Here is a 26040-nt window from a genome sequence, read left to right on the forward strand (position 1 = left end):
CTGCAACAGATTTATGTAATTGTTAATTGATGAATAATTGTTTCATGGTCTTTTGTTCAGTGAAAAATATCACTATTAATGTATCAAGGGAATAGCATATAATATGTATGCCACATGGTGATTATTATTTTATTATTTATATAGCGCCATCAAATTATGTAGCGCTGTACAATGGGTGGACTAACAGACACGTAATTATAACCAGACAAGTGGACGTACAGGAACAGAGGGATTGAGGGCTCTAGTCAATGAGCTTACATGCTAGAGGGAGTGGGGTAAAGTGACACAAAGGGTAAAAGTAGGGGTGTGAATCATCAACCCATGGAAGCAGTGGTCACAAGGCAAAACTTAAACGTAAGGAGGCCAGGTGTACAAAAGTACAACCTAAAATATTAAGCAGAGTTTAGAATAAGTACATAAACAAAAGCACTCAACAAAATCAATATTACTGTTACTGTTAATAAATAAATTATGTCCAAGGACACCAGGATGAAGAACACAAAACTTTCACCAATGAGCAAGTAACATGGTTTGATTAGTCAAATCTTATTTGATTTCTTACTTCCAATTATGCAGTTTGGAGAAAGTCTTTGAAGCTAGCATTGTTATGTCGTGATGTCCTAATAAATCGTTACGATAACCCCACCATACACACTTTTATAAATCATTTGAAAAGGGTTGAATGAACATCATAATGAATTTGCCTTCTATGACCAACCTAATTAGATTTAAAGATCACTACCTTTATTTGACATTTTGCATTATACCAAGTAGGATTCTTTCTCTTAAATTCCTTTAACAACCGAGAAGAGTTATTTCTTATGAGTTGTTCAGTATCCCACTAAAATTAGTTCGTAACTTTTATGACTTAATTCCAAAAAGTAATGAAACTACTATAAAGAAAAATGAAGGCCCATCTTCTCACTGCTCCATGATATAATATGATTGACAGATGAACAAACATACAAACAGACAGACAGACAAACAAACATAAAAAAGACAAATAATAAATGTCTGTGCAACTATAATACGTTATGTTTATGTTTATCTTTATATATTCATAAATAAGATACTGTTATCTATTAAGAAATTAGGGGCAAAGGAACCTTAAAATGTAAAAATCTGTCTTAGAAGTTTAAAATGTTTAGGGAGAAAATTAGTTTTCTGGTTCCTAGCAGAAAGGGATCAAACAGATCATCAGATCTCCTATTATACATCTTAAACTACATGGAGGTACCATTGTGACATTTTTTGTTGTTGCCAGATCGAAATTGTAAGTGCATTCAAACAAACAGTGGTTTACCGTGAATGCCCTTTAGAAGATGTCGATGTTTCCAGTCTCTAAGGAGATTTTTATAGCAGGAAAAAACTAACAGGTTGATCTCTCTGTCTAATCCACTAACGACTTGAAATTTATAACAGTCTTTGAAAGTAACTGAATATTTCAAAGCTGTTTGAGGCCATTATATGATTCACTCAGGCTTTACAGATTACACTGACACAAACAGCATTTACTAATGTGCTGTATTGGAGCTAAAAAAAATACTATGATAATGATTAGAACTGACTCAAATTCACATAATGCAGAAAAGCCAACAGCATTGTGAATGTTGTATACAATGTCAATGTGTAAGTTAATGCAATCTAAGATTCACCTTTATATATAATTGTACATTAATAATGTATTTGTATTGTTGGTCATTTAATTTATAGCAAGCAGAATATTATAACAATATATTGTTCCATGCCCTTTAATTTGTATAAACTACCAATAGATCATTGTTCCATGCCCTTTAATTTGTATAAACTACCAAAAGATCAACTTTAACTGATGACAAAGAATTAGTTGTGAAGGCATATAATGCTCAAAGTTCATAAGTTGTGCAAGACAAGACATTTTATAGATATAAAAAACATAGAAATATATATAAACAAAAGACATATGGCATACGGGTGTAACGTCTAAAAAGAACATAAACAAAGCATAGTGTAATGCAATTTTAGATTACAAAATGTGTGCTGTAAATGAATACACTCACAAGATGAAGATATTAGATGTGCTCAAAGGGTGCCTTCCCTAATGTTGCTAGAGCGCAGTAAATCCATCTTCTCAGTCTGTAAGTATTGTTGGAATTCAGGACTCCAGATGGTAGATTTGAAAAAATAGCAGCTTTATTTTAAGTAAAAAGGTGAATTAACACCTGTATAATGTTATAAAAACAGAAATAGTGGTCTTACATGTTTTGTGCTAATACTTGGAACTTCTTCAAAAAACCCTTTAATCAAAGACAAATAACCAAATATTGTACAAAGCAGCCTAACAATCCCCACTCGTAAGTCCCTTTAAATAGGTCTAATCCCTAAATCCATTGGTGGTTCCGAGGGCGTTGTTCTTTATCTATGGTATGATTGGTTCAGTTCCCTGTCCTGATCACCTGTAAGTCTTCAAGCTTTTTCTTGTGAACCCCGGACGATATTCAAGCACCTGTTAAAAACCGGAGACGGAAGTGCGTTCCACTGAGCACTTCCGCGTTCTATTCAATCGTTGCCATGTACTATAGAGATCAAAGATGGCCATGCGTTCCACCATAAATTCTGTAAACGTTACATATGGCCCCTGGTAGTTGCAGGAATGACTACAAGATATACATTCAAGCAAGAACTATCAGGAAGTTTATCTACTAAAGAGAGGTTGTTAATACCACATATTAATCTCTTATTAGGACCAATCTTTTCTAAACTAAAGTGCAATGAAAATAGTGTAAATAACAATAAATTATGTGATTCAAAAATTATCTCTTGCCTCATGAAAGTTGAAAAATCACAAGGTCAGCAAATTAAAGGGACAAATGGGTTAATAAAGGGACAACGTGTTTTCTGCAACATATAAAAAATTGTAATACCCAATATGCCAGTAAATTTATGTGAAAAAAATAACCACACATACCTAATTAAAGGGTCTATGAGGATATATGTACATAAGAAAAAAGGGAAGTAACAACATGAATAGGGAGATAAAGGGAATAACTGAGGGAAAAAGTACTAAACGAAATCTATGTCCACATTCAGCCCATTTGGTCCTAATGTTTGAAGTATGTGAATCCAATAGGTTTCACGTTGGGCTAATTTCTTAACCTTGTAACCGCCATGCCAATACTGCAAGTTTTTAAAAGAAATATAGGGGCAAGAATTAAATTGAATGGGTACCTAATGTGTCATAAGGCATTTCCTATATTATTGAGATGTTCTAAAACCCTAACTGTACCTACTGTACCTATATCAATGACGTTATTAATTTTTGGAGAGGGTCTCCTATTTTGTTTCAAAATGTTGTCAATTTTCTTAATTATAACCAATATAATCACAAGTTTACCCATGTATGGAATAAAGAAGAGATTCATTTTCTAGATTTAACTTTATTTTGTGAAAATGGGCAGATCAAAACTTAATGTTTTTTTAAGTCGACCGATGGCAATGGAAATGTCCATCGAAAAAGTTGTCACCATCGACCATGTCTAAAGGGAATCGCTAAGGGTCAATTCACACGCCTTAGGCGCAATTGTTCCTATCGGCAAGATTTTTAGAATCAATCTTATTAAACACAAATTCTTGAAGAAGGGATATGAGAGAAATGCCTTAGAAAAGGAGATCTGTTTAATTACCCAAATGGAGAGGAATGTTCTATAAATAGACAAACCCAGTCTAAAATCTTCAAATTACACATTTAAATCTGCTTTTTCTGACCCAATATAACATAGACCATGGGAGGATAAAAAATGGTCTACAAAAGAATTGGTCCATATTACTGCAGGACCCGGTTTTGGGAACACATCTATCCGACCATTCCACACTTATATATAAAAAAAAAATCTTAAGAATATGCTGGCAGCCAGTTATGTAATTAAAACTGATACTATGAATACCATGGGGAATGCTGGCATGTTTAGAGGGTGCAATTCTTGTAAGGCTTGTTCCAGTATTTCCCTGGATAGGACGAACCATTGTTTTAGCTCTATAACAGGTGACATTTTCAAGAGCAAATCTAATTTGGGGTGCCACACTGCATGCAAACTGCTGCAATGTCCCTGTGGCAAACAGTATATTGGATGTATAAAAATAATTCTTAAAGTTAGGGTTTTAGAACAATATAAGAAAAGGCCTTATGACACATTCAGTCCCCGAAGATTGGAAGTTAGCAAATGTTGTGCCCATTTAAAAGAAAGTTAGTAGTGAGCAGTTGGGCAACTATAGGCCAGTAAGCCTTACTTCAGTAGTGGGGAAAGTAATGGAAACCATGTTAAAGGATAGGATTGTTGAACATCTAAAAACACATGGATTTCAAGATCAGAGACAACATAAGATTACTTCAGGGAGATCATGCCAAACTAATCTTATAGATTTTTTTGATTGGGTAACTTAAATCACAGATCAGGGTGGTGCAGTAGACATTGCTTAACTAGATTTCAGTAAGGCTGTTGACACTGTTCCACATAGAAGGCTCATCATAAAACTGCAATCTGTAAGTTTAGATTCCAATATTGTTGAATGGGTAAGGCAGTGGCTGAGTGACAGGCAACAGAGGGTTGTAGTCAATGGAGTATATTCTAAGCATGGTCTTGTCACCAGTGGGGTACTTCAGGGATCTGCACATGGACCCATTCTCTTTAATATTTTTATTAGTGATATTGCAGAAGGTTTTGATGGTAAGGTATGTCTTTTTGCTGATAATACTAAGATATGTAACAGGGTTGATGTTGCAGGAGTGGTAAGCCAAATGGCAAATGATTTACGTAAACTAAAAAAATGGTCAGAGTTTTGGCAGCTGACATTTAATGTGGATAAGTGCACGATAATGCATCTTGGACGTAAAAACCCAAGGGCAGAGTTCAGAATATTTGATAGAGTCCTAACCTCAACATCTGAGGAAAGGGATTTAGGGGTAATTATTTCAGATGATTTAGAGGTAGGCAGACAATGTAATAGAGCAGCAGGAAATGCTAACAAAATGCTTGGTTATATAGGGAGAGGTATTAGCAGTAGAAAGAGGAAAGTGTACAGAACACTGGTGAGACCTCACTTGAAGTATTGTACACAGTACTGGAGAACGTATCTCCAGAAGGATATTGATACTTTAGACAGAGTTCAGAGAAGAGCTACTCAAGTGGTTCATGGATTGCAGGATAAAACTTACCAGGAAAGGTTAAAGGATCTTAACATGTATAGCTTGGAGGAAAGACGAGACAGGGGGTGTGATAGAAACATTTAAATAAATAAAGGTAATCAACACAGTAAAGGAGGAGACTAAATTTAAAAGAAGAAAAACTACCACAGAGGGGCAACAGTTTAAAAATAATATCAGGAAGTATTACTTTACTGAGAGGGTAGTTGATGCATGGGATAGCTTTCCAGCTGAAGTGGTAGAGGTTAACACAGTGAAGGAGATTAAGCATGTGTTGGGTAGGCATAAGGATATCCTAGATATAAGATAAGGCCAGGGACTAATGAAAGTATTTAGAAAATTGGGCAGACTAGATTGGCCGAATGGTTTTTATCTGCCATCACATTCTATGTTTCTATGTTTCTCTGTTTCCATAGGCGTGCGCACAGGGTGTGCCGGGTGTGCCTGGGCACACCCTAATCCCTGCGGGACGCACTATGTGCCACCCTTCATGGGTCGGTGAGGGAGATAAATGATCTCCCTCACCGACCAACAGCAGCATGGAGGGAGGCTGGAGAGGACCCGGGGAGCTCTAGTCAGCAGCTCCACCAGGTTCCTCTCGCGAGATCTGAGCATTGCCGCGGCAACGCTCAGATCTCGCGAGAGTGAACTCTAGCCCCGCAGGCTAGAGTTCACTCGCCACTGGACCACCAGGCATGGCAGCAGCACGGTCCCCTCTCCCTACATAAGGTAAGAAGGGAGAAGAACAGAACCCTTACACACACACACAGCACACACTAACAGCACCCTCACACACAGCACCCTTACACATACACACACTAATAGCACCCTCACACATACACACACACACACACACACACACTAACATCTCCCTCACACTAACAGCACCCCTACAAATACACACACACAGCACACACTAACAGCACCCTCACACACAGCACCCTCACACATACACACACACACACACACACTAACAGCACCCTCACACACAGCACCGTCACACATACACACACACACACACTAACAGCACCCTCACACACAGCACCATCACACATACACACACACACACAAACAGTCCCCTCACACACAGCACCCTTACACACACAGCACACTCACACACACAGCACCCTTACACGTACAGCACCCTTACACACACAGCACCCTTACACATACACACACACTAACAGCACCCTCACACACACACACCACCCTCACAAACACACACACAGCGACCTCACACACAGCACCCTTACACACCCACACCACCCACACAAACACACACACAGCACCCTTACACACACAGCACCTTCACACACACAGCACCTTCACACACACACACACACACACAGTGTCTATACACAGTGCCCACACACACAGCGCCTACACACACTGCGCCTTCACACACACAGTGCCCACAAACACACACAGTGCCTACACACACAGCACCTACACACACTGCGCCTTCACACACACAGTGCCCACAAACACACACCGCGCCTACACACACAGTGCCTTCACACAGCACCCACACACACTCACACAGTAGTGTGTGTGTGTGTATGTATATATATATATTGTAGTGTGCGCGTGTGTTTGTGCTTTAGGCATGCACACCCATGCAATGGGCTGCGCACGTCTATGTCTGTTTCACTACAATTCTTGCCGCTATTTTTCATTTATAAATTTAAATGTATAGGTATTGCAAGGGTAATGCCGTATTGGCGTGATGGTGACGGTTAAGAAATTTGCCCAATGTGAAACCTATCGGATTCACAAACTTCAAACATTAGAAACAAAGGGGCTGAATATGGACATAGATTTAGTTTGCTTTTTATAACTGAGGTACTTTTTTCCGCAGTTATTCCCTTTATCACTTCTTTTTTGTCTTGTTACTTCCCTTTATTCGTATATGCATATATCCTCATAGACCCTATTATTAGGGGCATTGAACACAACTGAATGTTGGATTATGAATAAAACATGATGAAATATCATCTAAGGATCGGTATGTGTGGTTATTTTACATTAATTTAATTTATTTGCTATTGAGAACATAATAACATTGGCATATTGGGTATTATCATTTTTTATATGTTGCAGAAAACACATTGTCCCTTTATTAACACATTTGTCACTTTAATTCGCTGACCTTGTGATTTTTCAACTTTCATGAGGCAAGAGAAAATGGAGATAATTTTTGAATCACGTAATTTTATGTTATTTACACCATTTTCATTACACTTTAGTTTAGAAAAAAATGGTCCTGATAATAGATTAATATGTGGTATTAACAACCTCTCTTTTTAGCAGATAAACATCTTGATTGTTCTTACTTACTGTTTATGAATGTATATCTTGTAATTATTCCGGCGACCACCTGGGTCCGTATGTAACGTTTATAGAATTTATGGTGGAACGCACGGCCATCTTTGATCTCTATAGTACATGGCAACGATTGAATAGAACGCGTAAGTGCTCAGTGGAACGCACTTCCATCTCTTGTTTCTAACAGGTGTTTGAATATCGGCCGGGAGAAAAAGCTTGAAGACTTACAGGTGATCAGGACAGGTAACTGAACCAATCGGACCATAGATGATGAACAACACCCTTGGAACCACCAATGGATGTAGGGATTAGACCTATTTAAAGGGACTTATGGGTGGGGATTATTAAGCTCCTTTCTACAATATTTTGTTATTTATCTTTGATTTTATGGTTTTTGAGGAAGTCCCAAGTATTGAGACGAAGCGCGTAAGACCACTACTGCTGTTTTTATAGCATTATACAGGCGCTAATTCACCTTTTTTACTAAAACTGGAGATGCTGAACTTTCCTCATAGAGATGCATTGAGTCAAGGAGGAGATGCTGACTGGCCAGGGAGGCATTTGGATCTGCCTTCTTGGCTGAGATCATCAGAACTGACAATCTCAGTCAATCCGATGCTTTTCTATGGGAAACCATTGTTAATGGCTGAGATAATCAATTCTGATGATGTCAGCCAAGGAGGAAGATCAGGGATGAGGCATGGCACTGAAATTACGGTGAGTTTTCTAGTTAGGGGCAAGGGGGGCCAAGGGGCCTAGCATGTTTTTTTTTAACAATATAGGGTCAGGAATATATAACACTACACATAGACACTCCTTCAAATCACTGAAGTTGTCATTGTGGTTGAAGTAACCTTTTATATTCAATGTCAGAAATATAAAGATTATAACAGTTTTTTAGAAGGAGACGCATTGAGTGCAACAGAAAAAAGCTAAATAAAGCTTTGACGATTTCTACATTTAAGTTTATTGTTTAAAGTTCACAACCATGTATTTGTTAAAAGTAGAGGATAGGTAAACATAATAATAAAATCATGTTCCCCTTAAATGTATAAATACTGTGAGTTTGAAGCAACAAAAAAATAAAAGGATTTTTTTTTCTTCTTTAAGACAAATTTATGCAAACTATTTTCTGTCCTGAAGATAGATTTAAATGTTTATTGCATTGGTGAATATACATGACTGGGCATTTGACATGTATGTCAGATTGAATATATATCTATGTCTATCATTATAGGTTTGCACATTCATATCAAGTACTCATATGTGTTCACACAGCCATATTTACAATTATAGACAGGTGTGAATGGTGATAATTCCCTATCCACTCATAAGATTAGTTGAACCCTTAAGAACCTTGGCAATTTATTCCTCCTGGAATTTTCTTGAAAGATATACAAGTTGACTTTGTTCAAACTCCTGCAAGAAGACAGTACACAGTAACAATTATTGGTTCTTTGCAATACTGAGACTGCTTAACCCCGCACTGTAACACGGACATAGGTTGCTGATCACCTGAACATCAAGTGCCCTAGTAAGATCAGCATCACACTATAGTCAAGTTTGCTTGAATTCTGTATAGACACTTAAGGAAACAAGACCAACACTAGTCTTACAGGATTATTTACTAAAGTGAGGATTTAAACTAAAGTGTCACACTTGCATTAGGACTACCCAATAGGAAAGCATTGAATCAACGCTTTCTATTGGATTTTAGTTGATGCTGGATGTTCTCATGCACAGCCAGGGCCGGTGCAATGATTTTTGCCACCCCAGGACAAACCACACTGGTCAGGTAGGTTTAATCCCACAAGATAAAACAATGCCTTACCTTGAAGGGCTAAACAAGACACTGATAGCCACTAGAGACACCTCCACTACAATACCATGCAACTATGAGAAGCATTGGAAGTGCATAGCACTTGCCACTTATGCACTTCAGGTCCCCAATGCTCCTTTATGAGGAACATTGGACTGGACCAGCGTTACTCCATTAGTGACATTGAGCAAGGCAAGGAGGCAAGTAGTGCAGAGTGAGTCTTGGCGCTTGATAAATGTAAGTAACCCCCCACCCTTTTTTTTAAATATTTTTATGGTAGGAAGGGGACCTGAATCTATGCAGGGACAGAGACACTCTAGTATTCGGAATACAGGTTTAGATTTCTAACACTATAGTGTTCCTTTAAAAGTTTAAAATTATCCCTTTTGCCCAAATGCAATTACTGATAGATAGATGCATACATACATACACACACTCTCACACATTCACTCATTCAATGGTCCACACAATTACAACCAGTGACCAATGCACACACAAATTCACTGACTCTCCCAGAGTGACACACACACACCGACTCAAGCAGACATACACTAACTTGTGTAGACTGACATACACACACACATACACTGGCCCAAGCATACACACACATACTGACTGATGCAGGCTGATACCAACACTGACCCATGCAGACACACACAAAACACACACACACAGACCCATGCAGACACAAACCCAAGCAGACACACACACTTTACCCAAGCAGACACATACACTTTACCAAAGCAGACACACCACTTTAGCCAAGCAGACACATACACTCTACCCAGGCAACCACACACTCTGATCCAGACGCACACACTGACCCAAGCGTACACACACACACACACACATACATGCACACTGATCCAAACACACACACTCACTGACTGATGCAGACTGATACACACACACTGACCCATGCAGACAAACACACATATACATACATGCCCATGCAGACACAGACCCAAGCAAACACACACAGACCTAAGCAGACACACACAGACCCAAGCAGACACACACAATTTACTCAAGCAGACATACACATTTTACCCAAGCAGGTGCATACACTTTACCCAAGCAGACACACACTGATCCAAATACACACACAAAAACCCAAGCAGATACAGACCATGACCCAAGCAGATACACTGACCCAAGTAGATACACATACACACACACACACACACACACACACACTTAAGCAGACAAACTGACTGAAGCAGACACACACACTGATGCAAAGAGACACACATACTAACCCACACACACACACATACACACTGATCCAAGCATACACACACTGATCCAAGCAGACACACACATACACACTGATCCAATATACACACACTGACAGAAACAGGCTGACACACACACACACCATAAAATCACCCACTTGCCTTTAGTAAAAAATATGGTTTCTCCGTGGGTCCCAGTCCAGGCCTTGCTGCCTTCATTCTCTTTAAGCTGCACCCCCGCTGTACCTCTGCCCACTTGACCCTGAGTGCAGCGAAAGGGGCGGAGTGACTGTATGATGTGCCCGTGTGTTGCGGCACGGTAAGTGTGTAGGGGGGGCGGCTCTGTGATTCTGGCTGGCTGACGATTATCGCACTGGGCGCTAGTCTGGAGCCATGTAAGTACTCCCTAGTGCCCGGTGCCATTACATGCGGCACGCCTAACACAATTTTACGCATATAGAGTGGCGGCCCAAACCAGCTGGCGCCCCCACTTAAGTAGCTCCCTAATCATCCTATAGGATGCACCGGCCCTGTGCACAGAGTGAGGATGTCCAGCATCACTAAGGCGACCAAAAATCGCCTATTGACCCAGAAGCACCTCTAGTAGTGGCTATATAGTAGACAGTGACTAGAGGTGGAGTTAACCCTGCAATGTAATTATAGCAGTGTATCAATAACTGCAATAAATACAATTGCAGGGATAAACTGACAAGGCCACTGCACCCAGACCACTTCCACAATCTGGGTGGTCTGGGTGCCTGTAGGGTCCATTTAAGGTCAAAATAGCTGAACCGAATATGTTTTCCGAGTCAGCTATGCTTTCAGTTTAGCTCCTTTGGCCTTCAATTTCAAATTCACTTTGAATTCCCTGCAAGTCACTTTAGTGGACAACCCTGATAATCTTTAAATTGTAGATGCTATTGCAATATGGCTTTTCTAAACATCAGACTTTTAAAATCAGTAACAACTTAAATATTTACATACTTTTGCTTGTTCAAAATTTAATAAGAATTCTATTAGGTATATACATATCTATATATATATATATATATAGTGGTACAAACCATTACTCCTGCATTTACCACATTAATGTGGCACTATTTACAATCATGATAAATATATTGCTAAAAAAGAACATTTGTACTTTATACTTTTATTATTACATTCATTATTTAAACTTTAAAGCTGATACAGTAGGTTAAATATTTTTTTCCCTTTCATTTTTTTTGTAGACATTCACCTTGAACATCATTTTTCTTTGTTAGTGACGTCTATATAAGTCCTTGAATGTATAATTTTGTATTTCAAACAAGATCGTGAATGTGAGCCATCTTTTCTGCACTAGTGATTAAGCTGTTTTAAAGATTCCAGCTTCACTGCCCTCGTGCTACAATATTATAAAAAAAGTCTTTACATCCAATTCACTGCTATGAGTGACTTCCTTTAAGCATTATAACGACATCAACTCTCCATCTTTTAGAAGATGAGTGGGAGGAACATAATGATTATACCTACATTATAAAAGGTTAGAACCATTTGAAAAAATAACTATGAGAAAATATGCAGACATTATTTTTAAAGCTTAAAAAAGTGCATGCGGGAAAAATAACTACTTTTTAAATTATTTTTTTATGGAATTTTAAAGAAAAATTAAATAACAATAGAAATTAAATGAAATGTTTCTATGTTTCCTCTTTGTTTGCAGTTTTTTTTTTTACCTGGCCTTGCCCTTTCTAAGTTGTGTTATGGTACCAGAAAATAAATAAATCATAATTCTACAGTTTGGGGGGGAGAGGGGGAAGTGGTGTGCCTTAATAAATTTCACTTAGGAAGCCAAGTAACCTATGTTGCCTCTGTTGAGGGCAGATTTGGCAATTTATTTATGAACTCTATCATCACTCTTATTTAATATAAGAATATACATCATACTTGCCTCTGATTCAGTACATTTTCAACCTTTCTTTTCTAGTGAAGTATACTTCAACCAGGGGGTGATATTTGAGTTTGATTTCAGTTAGATATTGTAATGATAGTTACCCAGTCCTCATGCCGTTTAGGAACCTCAGAATGGACTTCAACCGAGAAACTAAATAACCATTCACGCAGGTCGAAACCCAACATTGAGAACCCTGATCGCATTTGGAGCGCATTCTTGAAGACACACAGGGGGCGTAACCTTATTTCCAGCTTGGCTTGGTCCATATCATACCTGCTTCCCCATAATGTGCATGAATGGAGACACTGGATGACGTTGGCCAAGCAGAGCTGGAAATCCCGTTACACCCCCTGTGATTCTTCAAGAACACACTTTGAATGTGAAGTATGTTCCCAATGCTGGACCAATCAATTCACATATAACATTTAGCAGACCTTCTTTTTTATTTGCACATTTGTTGTGATTACATTTGTTTTTGTATTTATTTTCTTTCTTTGGTCAATGTTTTGATATTGGTGGTATCTATTTCCCCTAAGCCATATTTAGGTTTTTAACTCTTTTAACTTTATTGGTATTAAAGGTTAAGTTTTAGCCATTTGTTCAGCCTGCCTTTTACCAACGTTTCCACTTAGATATTATCCCCACTATTTTATATATCGATTTCTCATTATCTTTTGGATACACAGAAAATCATCCTATTTGTATCAGCTGCCCAGTTTCTTGTTTTTACTGTCTTTTTTCTTTTTTTGTGCTACTTTTAAATGAAAGAGGAACTGTGGAAACCCAAGGAGGAAATAGAACATTTTAGGCAAAAATATTGATTTGAAAAAATACTATAAATATTTTTTTCAGCTTAGGTACTTTGCCTTTCAATTCCATATTCCCTTGTTGGCTCTCCACATTTATTTAATGAATAAACCCTGCAATGTTTCATTGGGTGTCATTTATTTATAACCCTATTCCACTGAATAGCTCTGCACAGGATGTTGGTGTTTCTGTAAATAATAAATAATAATAAATAAGTAATGATAGTGATCCAACAGTGAGCAGATTTGCCTAGCCTACCACTGAGAGATAATCTGGCTGTAGATTTTCCTATCAGCTCGGAAAATTGTTCCAATTGTATTGAAAACAATATATAGCTTGGTTTCATTTCCAATCAGATGCATGTGCCTACAGTGATTTCATATAAAGTAATAGCTGACTTCAAGCTGTCAAAGTGAGCTGTATAAAATGTTAACTCGATCTCTAGTCATTCTACCTTGTATGTATGTGTGCCACTTTGTTTAACCCCTTCACTATTCTAGGTTAGGCGGAGAGGTTTTATCTGACAGCCTTGAAATATCATTGTTCCTGAGTCAATGAAAAAAAAAGTCATCATGGAAGTTAAAAATAAGAAAAGTTTATGTTAAATTAACCTTTTGAATGCATTTTTTTCTGACAGGTCCAGATACACTAGTAGTTGAGAATGTCCTCAATCATGACCATCTTTAAAACATATCCTAATTAATAAGCCCTAAGTAATAAGGATATAGGTTTCAATTTTATTCATTTGAATCACAATCAGTCCAAGTACTGAATTAAAAATCAGAATCAGTAATGGCTCACATCTGTTAGAAAAAAAATATCTACAGAAGTGACCATTAAAGTCTGTGGACATTGTTGTCGATAAATCATTTATTTTTATTTTTTTCTAACAGATTGGAATTTTTTTTATTTAGATTCAAATGAATTAAATCAAGTCCTTAGTGTGTCTCATTGACAGATTTCTTTCAGAAATATTGGGTAAAGCAAGGTAAAATGATTCATTGCAGCTGTGCGTTAAAAACTCTTGTAGTCCGTAGAAAAGTAAAACAGCATATAATACATTTGACCCTTACACAAAGGGGCCCATGAATTATATCCTGTTTTACTTTACTACTAACATTGAGTTTTGAATGCTCAGTTGCAATGGATCTTTTTAACTGCACAGTATTTCCTTATAATAGGGAAAGTCTCTCCCAGCAATTGCAAGAGTGCACTGAGTACTCCACTAATACTGAACAATGTAAGAGAATTCTATTGAATAACACATGATTAATGCTGATTTTTCTTTTAATGGTGCTATGTTCTAAATTTTGAGTTATCTGAAAGCAACAATAGATTCCGGGGGCCAGGAACTGGCTGTGGGCTGTGACGGCTCTTTCAGTAAAAGCATGGTTGTACAGCATTACAGCAAGGAATTAGATGATGCAAACAACAGCCGTAATAAGGGCAGATATTCCTGTACAAATCCAAGCAACAGGCTGCCATTCACTCACATCTCAATAATAATTTATTAATGAAATACACGAAGCTGGTTCTTAGGCATCTGTGGTGCTGGATTGTCTCACCTGGAGAAATATACCACTGAAAACCCTGAGGTTCAGAGATTTCTAAGAATTGGCATAGTTTGAATGTTTTTTTAGCGTGTTTCTTTATAGTGAGATGAGAGGAATTATAGCAACAGTGCAAGTAGTGTTTGCTATAAAATCATGCATCTAGCCACTTGCACAAAAATCATGATGTATATATACATAACAGTCTAGTATATAGACTTTCTCAGCCAGATAATTAAAATAATAACACAGGGATTCTGTAATTAACAACAAACAAGCTGAAAGAAAAACATGATATCACTTTTTATTGCAACTAATTTGGGCAAAATTGAGTATAAATGTTTTTATTTTCATGTATTTTGCAGTATGAAATCTTCTCCTTAGCCTTACTCACTCTCATTTATGCTCTAGTTATGATAAAGAACCTGTAAAGGAATGCATATCTATGTCAGAAGTCACTAGTCTGATTTTCTGAATGTAAAGTTGCTAAAAATGTGTGCTCACCCCTGCTTTCAAACAGTACAGGCAATTTCACTGGGTGATAGCATTCTTAAATGCATGTGAGGTGGGGGTGGATGGACTCTATCATTTCACTATCAACATTACATTAGCAGTCCAAAGACTGATAAAGATTGCCATAGCTGTTTTAAATACCTTTATTTTAGAAATATATGTTTGACTGTATTTACTGTAAATGGGCATTATGCTCAAATGCAGACATTACTTTTACATTCTGATGCAATTTTTAAGTAAGATGCACTGCTAGTAATGTATGCAGGGTCCATACAAATACATGTAAGCAATGTTTTTCACTATTTTTATTTATATATTTTTGTCACACCTACTGTATGTGAGGAAATTAGTAGTTTTACTTTCATACCATTATTTCAGACACTGTGTGAAATATTACAAGATAAAATATACCGTGTACTATCATTTCCAAAAAATTTTTTGTAAAGGATAAACAAATAAGTGCAAAATAGAAATTATGTAAAGCAATATATACACAAAGTTGATGTGTTATGACAGGTTTAGATGCTAGCTCTTCATCCCTTTCATCAAATAAATGTTAAGCTAATATTTTTTAAATCAAAACGTGCTCAGGAGTGAGGAGGTTAAGCTCATACATCATACCAAGTGGGTAGTAAGTAAATCCATAGAATCTTGATTCCATCATTGTTGTCATTGACAATAATATAAAAAGGAAGACAGATGTTTTTTTTCCCACTAATAGTGCATTCCCTAATACTTTGCTTTTTACTAATCACATTACAAGTGACATCATATCAAGAAGTGTCCACCACTGAACCAAACACCTCCACTACACTAGTGTCCACTGATATTATAAGCAGGCAGTACATTATTTGCTAAGAAAAAAAGCATAGCAATAAATAAATACATAAATAAATAGAGTGCCATCCTATAAAATAAATGCCTTCTTAATATGTTCTACTGAAAAAAATACTATTAAAATAGACCAAAAATATTTTAATGTGTAACGATTCTTCAAGAAATCATTTCGATTTTTCTTTAAGAAATGTACTGCAGCACACAGGCTCTCTTGATGTTGTAGCAGGTGACAAATTGTAATAAAGATGAAGCATAAGTAATGTTGAAATATAAAGGTCAGAGACATTCTTTACTTGTCTTGTTTTGGTGGAAAACAGGTAAGTAAAGGTATAATCAGTATATTTTTCATCTACCTTATTTGTTACAAGCCATCATGATTTATTCACATTATCCTGTAATATATTCAGTATGATAATCATACATTTGATGTTGTGTGCCAATGACATTTTCATTTTCCTTGTTCTTTGGGATAAAACAAATATGTTTGCTGTGCTAATCCAGTAACATAGAACAGACATTTGTTACTTGTGGAACATTAATCAATGGTGTTGCTTACAATTTTGTGGAAGTGGAACACGTCTGAGACATTCATTTACGTTGAATATATTAACATTGTAATGTTGATAAAGGAGGCTTTGTCAATTTTTTTTTTAAATGTCAGCATCAAGCCCATGTTTAGCACAAGACAGCAGTCACAAATGTCCACTGCCCAGTCAGTTTGTAGGAGCCCACAGTAGCTGTCCCTTGGTTTCAAACGCAATAGCTAAACTAACACTAACAGGGTTTTCACTAAATTTATAAATTGAAGTGCATGTAAGTGAATAGCCAAACTGTAAATGCTCTCTAACTTTGCTATGCTTTATGTTCAGCTGCTTGGACCTTAAATTTGAAATTAATTTTGAATTCACTTTGAATTCTCACTTTAGTGAAAAACACAGAAAATTAACTAATTCCTCAAGGGGTCACTGCAATCATCATAACTACTACAGTCCACTGTAGTGGTTATGTTGCCAGGAATAACGCATTTTGCCCAGGTTCCTCTGAGGGTTCCGATTTTCACTGGTGGTCCAGTGACGTACTGCAGAGCTTCAGAAGTCGGAAGCCACGGAAGTTGACATTCATTGACTGAGACCATCAGCTGACCTCTCTCAGCCAATGACATTCATTCTGTGTAACAAAAGCTGACATTGTGTCTGGGGTGGCTGATGACAAAAGGGAAACACGTGAGTCAGTACACATGAATGCATATGAATGACCTGCCCTAGTGTGAAATCTAATGAAAGATGGCTTCAGTATTAAATCCAAAATGGCAGTGGAACCCTTATAGACAAACAAAGCCTTATAGTTAATCTCATGAATCGTCATTTGGAGTCCAGGGAGAACTGTTTAAAGCTTTAAAACCTGAATTACAAGATGAATAAACAATTAAACAAATAAATACATATTATTGTAAATCTGAATAGATAAGACTAGGAAGAGTTTACTACTTTTGCAAGCTTGTTATGAACTCACTGTTTTAATAACTAATTATGTTGCATGCATTATACAGTAAGTTCAAAGCAAATATTTAGTCAAATGCTTATAATCTAGATCATCTTTATGACAATCTCTTTAATTTTCAAATAAGTATGATAAACAGCAGATTTTTCCCTTTTTTTCTTTCCTTTTTTTAATGTTATCCATTCATTTTCAATAAATGACAGCATGCCTGCAAAATGTTTAATTACTGTACACCAATACCCAGGAACAGGAGAAAAAGCAGTAAGCTAACCATTACTAATTACGCCATTAAAATACATTTCTTCACTTAGAGAAAAAAGCCATGTTCATTTGTCAAAGATGTTTCTGAAAGCAAAGTTTATTTAAACTAAGTATTGGCAAATGCTCAACTGGTTCAGTTCTTTTAGGCCACTGAACTTGCCATTTATCTTGTTTCAAGATTTTACTTAAGAAACATGATTTAAAATATTTTTCCTGTTGAGTTTTGTCATATTTCCAGCCCTGTGTGCTAATGATACATGTTAGAATGATACAACTTTTAATACGCAACAGTATTTAATAGTACATTTGATATCAAATATTGATAGAATATTAGGTTTATTATTACACAATATGTTTTGTCTATCTATCTATCTATCTATCTATCTAGCTATCTAGCTATCTATCTATCTGTGAGAAACGCTACATCCCATGTACATTTGCCACAAACTCCTGGAGGACTGTGGAAGCTGGCCTCCTAGCCACTGACTATGGTCCAGGTCTGAGACACCGTTTGGGAGTTAGTCTGCCCAACCGCCATTAACAGGTTTCCCTGGGTGCCCTTTGTTCAGCACTTTCCCTTCATTCGAATGGAACCGAATGCTAGCTCCCTGGTGGCCTTTGGCACAAACCAAACCCACGAATAGTACTCAGTGGTACTTAGCCATGACTGCAATGGAACTCATTTTGGCATGAGGACTTCATGGGTTCCTGGTCACCTCCTCGGGACTGAGCAGCAAATGTTATGGAACTATTTTCGGCATGAGGTGACCATGTGGTTCCCGGGTATCTTGGTTTGGGGTTTTGAACCACTTTGCAACCCACCAGGAGAGTTCTTTTTGGAGTGAAGGTGCCTGGCACTAAGGGGAACAAACGCTCCCTGGGAGCCAGGTGGAGCACCCCGTATTGCAGATGCAGGAGCTCCCAGTGGTTGACCGGCAAAAGCACTAAATGCCCTGGAACTATTTTGGGCATAGGACCATGTGTGCGGCTGGTCAAAGCTTTAACACTGTGGCGTTTACCCTAAACTACATGGATCTGATAACTATTTGGAGAACTTGGGCACTCAGGTCAGGGCGTTTGGGGGATATATTATTTGTGGGATTCTTGTAGGTTTTTATGATGTTTTGGGGTATTTTTATGTTTTTGTGTTTGCCTCTCTGTTCATGTGAGATAATTAACTTACCGTTCTTTAACGCAATTATAGCCCAGGCCCAGCGATTCCTGGGAGGGGCTTGTGCTGAATACATGGGAGACCACTACTGGGGTCTGTGCATAAAAGGCCAAATTTGGCTCATTAAAATCAGTTGTACTCCCAGAACTATGTGTCGTCTAGTTACTGGAAGGGGAAAGGGCTAGTCACTGTTCAGCACCTTGTTCCAGCTCATGGAGGCTTCAGCGGGGAAAGTCCTTGTAAGAACTACAGCTCCCAGGACTGCATGTTTCCCAATCCCTGGGAGTGAATAGAGCTAGTCCCCTATCCTGTTCCAGGACGGAGAGGCTCCAGAAGGACCCCAATCAGGCCACAGCGACTGAGGCAGAAGTGCTGAGGGTTTCCCCTGTTCCAGCTAGGAAGCGGCCCTTGGCAGAAGTACCCAGCTAGGGTACAAGGAGCTCTGCTATACTATCTACCTCAATCCCTTCATCTGTCTGTCAGTTGACTGTCTTTATCTGCCTGTCTGTCTTCCTCTACTGAGAGACAGAGAAACAAGCCAACTACCACTAATATATTTTGGTATTCTGCATTATGAAGTGCTATGCAAATTAAATGTTAATATTTTTCTTTATACGTCATCACAAATAGGATTAACACAAGGTAACATTTTACTGCTTTTCTTACTTACATTTGGTAGTGCCCTTTACTGCTTTCAATGCTCAATCACCCTAATACATACACATCTCTCACCAGAACAAATTAATTTGGTTTATGAAATTATAGGTTACTTACCAATCTGCACTTCTTGGATTGTCAGCTTGCTTTCTAGTGGTTGAAGCAGTTTTGGTGGTTTATCTGTGACAGGAGCTGAAATAAAAATATATGTTTTAATATAATTGCTGAAAAATACAATTATCTACTAAAAAATATCAATTATCTACTATCTAAAAAAAAAAACCCCAAAAACGTATTTTTTAGATAATTTTCTAGAAGACCCAGAGAGTTATCCTTATTTCCTTGAAAGATAGAATTCTTCTTTAGGAATGATGAACTAATGAATTAATCAGAATTTGCCAACACAAAACATTAACAAATAAATATATAACATTGTATTAAAATATCATATATTAATTCACCATTAATAAGAATGAACCATATTAACACTTTAAGGATCAAGTGTTAAACTTTGTCCTTATCATAAGCTACTCCTTACGCCCTGCTTTGTCATAGAATGTCCTGCATATGTATCTTTGGCTGATCTATAAAACACTCATGGCATTAATTATGTGGGTCACTACATGTTAGAAGAGGATTCTTAAAGTCCAGATTTCTATGACGTCACATAGCGTCATTGTTCTTTAAAGGAACACTGTATCCTAACATATGTAGTTTAATATATCAGTTTAATATTGGGTTTTGGATGGTAGGGTATGGTGGCCAGCACTGTAGGCCCTATAACAACTTCAAAAAGATTAAATTGTTAAAGTGCCTACAGTGTTCCTTTAAAAGGGGTGAAACATATAATTGTTTCACGTGCCACATGTTTGCATAGTCAGTTGTAACAAAACTTTTAATGTACATTATCTTTCAATTGCAATTATTATTCTCATTTTCTCCAAATGAAAAACATTATTTTCTGTTTGTATGTCAGGTACAGATCATAACTAATGCTAATAAAATGAAGATGTTCCTCTTTGTTTGATTCAAATGGTTCAAAAATGCATTTACTTGAGTGCACTCGATTGCACAAAATGAATATTTATTTTCCCGAATGAAAGAAGAATTCAGAAGTTTGTTTTTTTAAGTACTCATTTACAATTGCTGCAATTATTTCTGAAATCATGCTACTTTGTAGCAATTTCCATAATGACATTTTTAAAGATAGTGTATAACACAGACAATAAAAGCAAATATGACAAAGAACATTATATTTCATTGTTAGCTGTAGAATTGACTAATACAACTGATAATTTAATAAGATATATAAAATGTACTAGGCAAATTTTTTTGTCTGGAAAGGGGCAACAAATTGAACACACATCGGCTACTGCTCGGACAAATTGGCATAGCTTTTCAAATCCAAAACAGCAGATAAAAGAACATGATTGGTTATTTGACATGAAAGAAGACACATCTTAACTGTAATAATGAGTCGGAGTAAGTTTCTCAAAGTTTGATTTCTTGCTTGATCAGTAATTTGAGAACCTTCAAGGGACAACTTGATAAAGTGTATCCAGTAGCTTTGGTTGCAGGTCTAGAACACACTGCGGTTAGTTACTAGATGTTCTGCGAACATAAATAATTATGTGAGTTACGTTGTGGAGTCAGACGCATGATCCACGTAATTTACTAGCTCACCCTACAGGCTAATGTCTGAGCATAACTGGCTTCTCCCAGTGGATTAGCACAACACTGGGAAAAAAACATCACAGAAGTGGTTAATAATTAGAATGACGGTGGGGGGGCCGGAGTCTGACAGTCAAAGTGGACAGTCACATGTGTGCGGAGCTCCGGACCACGAGGGTAATACTAACCCAATTTTCGGCATCCAGACCGGTCTTACTGTGCTTAAGCCTAATGGGGAAGAAAAATGAAATAATTACGTCAGGATGCACCCGGAATGGGCATGAACATTGGGGATTTGTGGTGGCAGGCCCATGGTGCTCATGGGCCCAAAATGGTGTCCATCACTGGGGACTGCTCAAACCTCTTTGATGATTTCTCCTGCGGAACAGAGGAAGGATACATACCAGCTCAGGCGCTTCCTCCACCGCCAACCCCCCTAATGAAGCCAGACTCAGCTTCGGTGATGGCCACAATATTAAAGGAGCTACTGGTGGACTTACAAAAAACCTTCAGGCAGACATGGCCACAATACGCCAGGACCTGCATGGCCTGACAGGCCTTATAGGAGCACTGGAAACTACCTCACTCTCCTGCACGCAGCAGATCACAACCCTCCAACAAGAGGACAGCGACCTGCAAAAACAAAATTACTCCTATGAATGCCGCTTTGCCGCACTGGATGACTACCGCTGCAGGAACAATCTAAAAGTCAGGGGAATCCCTGAAAACATACCCGAAGCTGAGCTTCCACATGTGGTGAGGAGATTGCTGGCAGCCTTACTAACACCAAAACTATCCAAAATGATAGCGACTGAAGGAATATTCCGGGCGCCCAAACCTGCAAAAGCACCACCTACAACATCAAGGCACCTAATCATACAATTCCAAAAGGGAAAAGACAAGGCTGCCTTACTAAATGCGATACGGGGCAACTCGCCTTACACCTTCGAAGACATGTCACTGACATTCTATGCAGACCTAAGCGGCAGCACTTTGTCATGGCGCTGAGAACTAAGGCCACTCACTACCCTTCTACAACAGCACAAAATAAGCTATAGATGGCGCCCTTCTCGTTCCCTGTCAATCCTCCATGGGGCTTCAACCCACATCATTCGAGACCTCCAAGAAGCTGCTACAATCCTGCAGCACTTGGGAATACCCCAACGCTCCCTCAGCATTGTTTTCCTCAACCAACCCACAGATGGAACCCAGGAACTACTGTGGAATTTGTGCCTAGGCAGGCCGCATCGGGCACTAATGCCAGAGCCTAAAACCTGACTTCAAACGGGACTGCCTCTTACACGCCCAGTTCGGGACTCATGCACTTAGGCAGCCCTCTCCACGCAAGGCACAAGAGCCCACATCCTCACTCCCACACAGAGCAGGATAATTACCTTAACCTTTCTCAGGGCGCATTTTTCTCCACTGTTCTCCCCCCCCCTTTTTTAGCCCATTGGTCAATTGGGCTAGAAAGTCAAAAACTACTCACCTGAACATATTAGCCAGGAACACACACTTGTCCAATCGATAAGTTCTTCTTCTCTAGTTATAGATAATGTATACAAATCTAAAATTCAGCTAATGTTGGCACCGATCTTATGCTTAAGTTGTTTATGTTTTTATTGTTTCTCAGAATGCACACAATTCTATACTCACATACTCCGCTACGAAGGGGCAACCCAGGGATTAACCCCACGAGGAACACTGCAAAGGCACTCCTAACTTGCCCGCAGCCTAACATGAACGCAACGTTTTATATGTCTGAATATCCAACCGTGCATAGGCCAAAGGACACTTACTGCTCATAACTCCTGTTCAGCGTGTTAAATAGCACTTAAATGCTGGCACAATAGGCATAACCCGATAGCAAATGTAACCATTCCTTAGTTAATCTGTTATACCTTTCTATGCTTAATACCATTGTCTCGTTAGACTTACAGAGCGACTACACGTACCTTAAGATACTCTAGACGCACCTGACTAACTAGGTGTACTCAACAAACAAAAAATTTGTGTATGTCATATAAACATACCATTGTCATAACTTGTCTGAAAATGCATAGTTTGCCCGTTCTTGTGGCACTGCAAACTTATTTTGTATATTCTCTGCGCAACAAAAATAAAGAATTGAAAAAAAAATAATAATAATTCGAATGGCAATCAGCAATGCTTCCATAAATCCTCTCTTATTAAAAAATAAATAGTTAAAACACTTATGGGGTCAGTGAGACCCAATCTTTTACAATGTGACACCATAGCAATTGTTTTTAATAGATAGGACCCTCTGTCCCTATTTGTATTAAAATCCAATAAGATTCAATAATCTTTGGGTCTACGAACCAGTATGATCTCTCATTTTTATGAGTGTATCGAATAGGTATCCAGCCATTGGAGCAAAAAAAGGAGAGAAATCTGTCCTATAGGATATAGATCGCAGTGAATGCAATAGGTAATGAACAGGTAAAATACCCTTTAATAGAGTGGGGTAAATACAGTGAAACTAATATAACGAAAAAGGTAAAGAGTAAAGTGCAGAGACACACACAGAAAGGAAAAATTAGTGTGTCAAAAAACAACTAAATACTACGTGTAACTACTATCGGTGCCCTAATGTCATAAACTGGGCAAGTACTGTAAGTGCCGCAATTAATCTATATGCTGGTAATTAGTACCACAGCGGTAACTATGATCGGTATGGTAACAGGTAACCCAACAGTAGATGAGGCAGATAACAGTAAGGGATATCAAATATCACGGGGTAACGGTAGTAGTATACGTATATTTTAAAATAAAACAGTACCGATGTCCTACATGGAGTCAGTACATCCCCAAAGATATCTCAATTGGAGAGTAGGAAAGCCATGTATTGACATGGAGAGTACCACCGACCAATCTTAAGCTCAAACCACCGGTCCCTAACTGGAACCATTTACTAGGGTATACAATCCTAGTGGGCAGTGTGAGAGAAGAGAGTAGCCGGGTATCGGTTTAGTGGAGGGGGTGAGCCGTATACCGACTAGAAGAATGTCGGATTACAGTGTGCCTCCCTCCGGGTTAAGCATACATACCCATAAAAATTATGGTCAATGAAGGAAAAGGTCGAGGTTATTCCCCATAGTTGCCGATGTTAGGCGGACTGTATGGGTAGATAAATTTTGATATCACAGGTTAGTCGTGTTTCTTAGACTAACTTGTTTTGACCTATGGTTGCCAGTGTCGGACAAACCAAGGTGGTGATCCGATAATAAAATCGAGACAAGAAGTATCCTTACTCGACTACCTTACTATAGTTGGCTATCATTGCTGGTGTTGTTATATACAATAGACGCTACCAAGTAGCCCTCTGTTAAGTGTACAAATGTCTGTATGATAAGCAGAAAGTTTAAGTACAGGGAGGGAAGAATGGTGCCTTCGTGGGTACCAGGTATAGTAAAGTGGTAGGAGACAAGGAAGAGGGAAGGGTATGTAATAAATGTTTGCCCTAATAGTTCTTTTTCAAAGGTAAAGTTAATTTAGTTGTAATAAAGTAGTATCCTGGTTGATACTGAAGGTTACTGTTCGTCCGGAGCTTAATTAGGCAACCCGTATGTGTGAGGTAGTAAACCGGGATGCTGGATGATAATAACAAGTATCGCTCGAGTACAAGGTTTTGGTCAACCAAGAGATTTTCGTAATAATGTCCGAGGAGTCAGGGTAACCTTGAGGTGGACGGGTTAGTGTCAAACCCGAGACCGATAATAGGTGCCACACTTCAGCCCGGGGTATGTATGCTTAACCCGGAGGGAGGCACACTGTAATCCGACATTCTTCTAGTCGGTATACGGCTCACCCCCTCCACTAAACCGATACCCGGCTACTCTCTTCTCTCACACTGCCCACTAGGATTGTATACCCTAGTAAATGGTTGTTACTTGTTTACTTGTTTTGCTCCAATTTACTATTAGGGTTACCCCCTGCTCTGTCCGCATTATCGATTGGCCACTCCTATTTCTTTTCAGGTATCCAGCCATAGCTAAGATTAGTGCATAAGTACATCTGTTGTGCCAAAACAGGACTTATTTGCTTGTGCAAATTTTAAAAAGTCGACATGTCATCCTTTCAAGTCTCAAGGAAATGATTCCATTATGGTATCCGGAGTCCAAATGTTGCATGATGGGATTATTTCATTATGTAGCATTTGCCCAAATGGTGCATCACACTACTGTCTTGCTGGAGTAATGCCAATATCACTTTATAACTGGAGATCCCTCTGTACGAAATGGCTAAGCTCATTTGCCACACATGTAAATAAGTAATGTGCTAAGTCATTTAAATTACCAAGTTCTATGATCAGTCATATCATCAGTGACATTGGTATAACCCTAATGTGATGGTGGTCTATGTGGTTGAAAAATACGGAAGATTGGTCTTTTTGTAAGCTGACTTGAACGCAATACAGCCCGGGGCTGAAGTGTGGCACCTATTATCGGTCTCGGGTTTGACACTAACCCGTCCACCTCAAGGTTACCCTGACTCCTCGGACATTATTACGAAAATCTCTTGGTTGACCAAAACCTTGTACTCGAGCGATACTTGTTAT

At 38.3% G+C, this 26040-nt stretch overlaps 1 protein-coding gene across 1 annotated transcript in view; it reads right to left on the bottom strand.

The window, feature by feature from the left end:
* The window catches only part of IL1RAPL1 (interleukin 1 receptor accessory protein like 1), a 1343461-nt gene that overhangs the window by 289845 nt on the left and 1027576 nt on the right, over positions 1 to 26040 (bottom strand). Inside the window, exon 6 of the mRNA XM_063444288.1 lies at positions 19908 to 19982. Within this exon, the coding sequence (XP_063300358.1) occupies positions 19908 to 19982 (75 nt within the window). The remainder of the gene's footprint in view (positions 1 to 19907; positions 19983 to 26040) is intronic.

This window comes from Pelobates fuscus, chromosome 1 (genome assembly GCF_036172605.1).
Source record: "Pelobates fuscus isolate aPelFus1 chromosome 1, aPelFus1.pri, whole genome shotgun sequence".
Taxonomy (NCBI): Eukaryota; Metazoa; Chordata; class Amphibia; order Anura; family Pelobatidae; genus Pelobates; species Pelobates fuscus.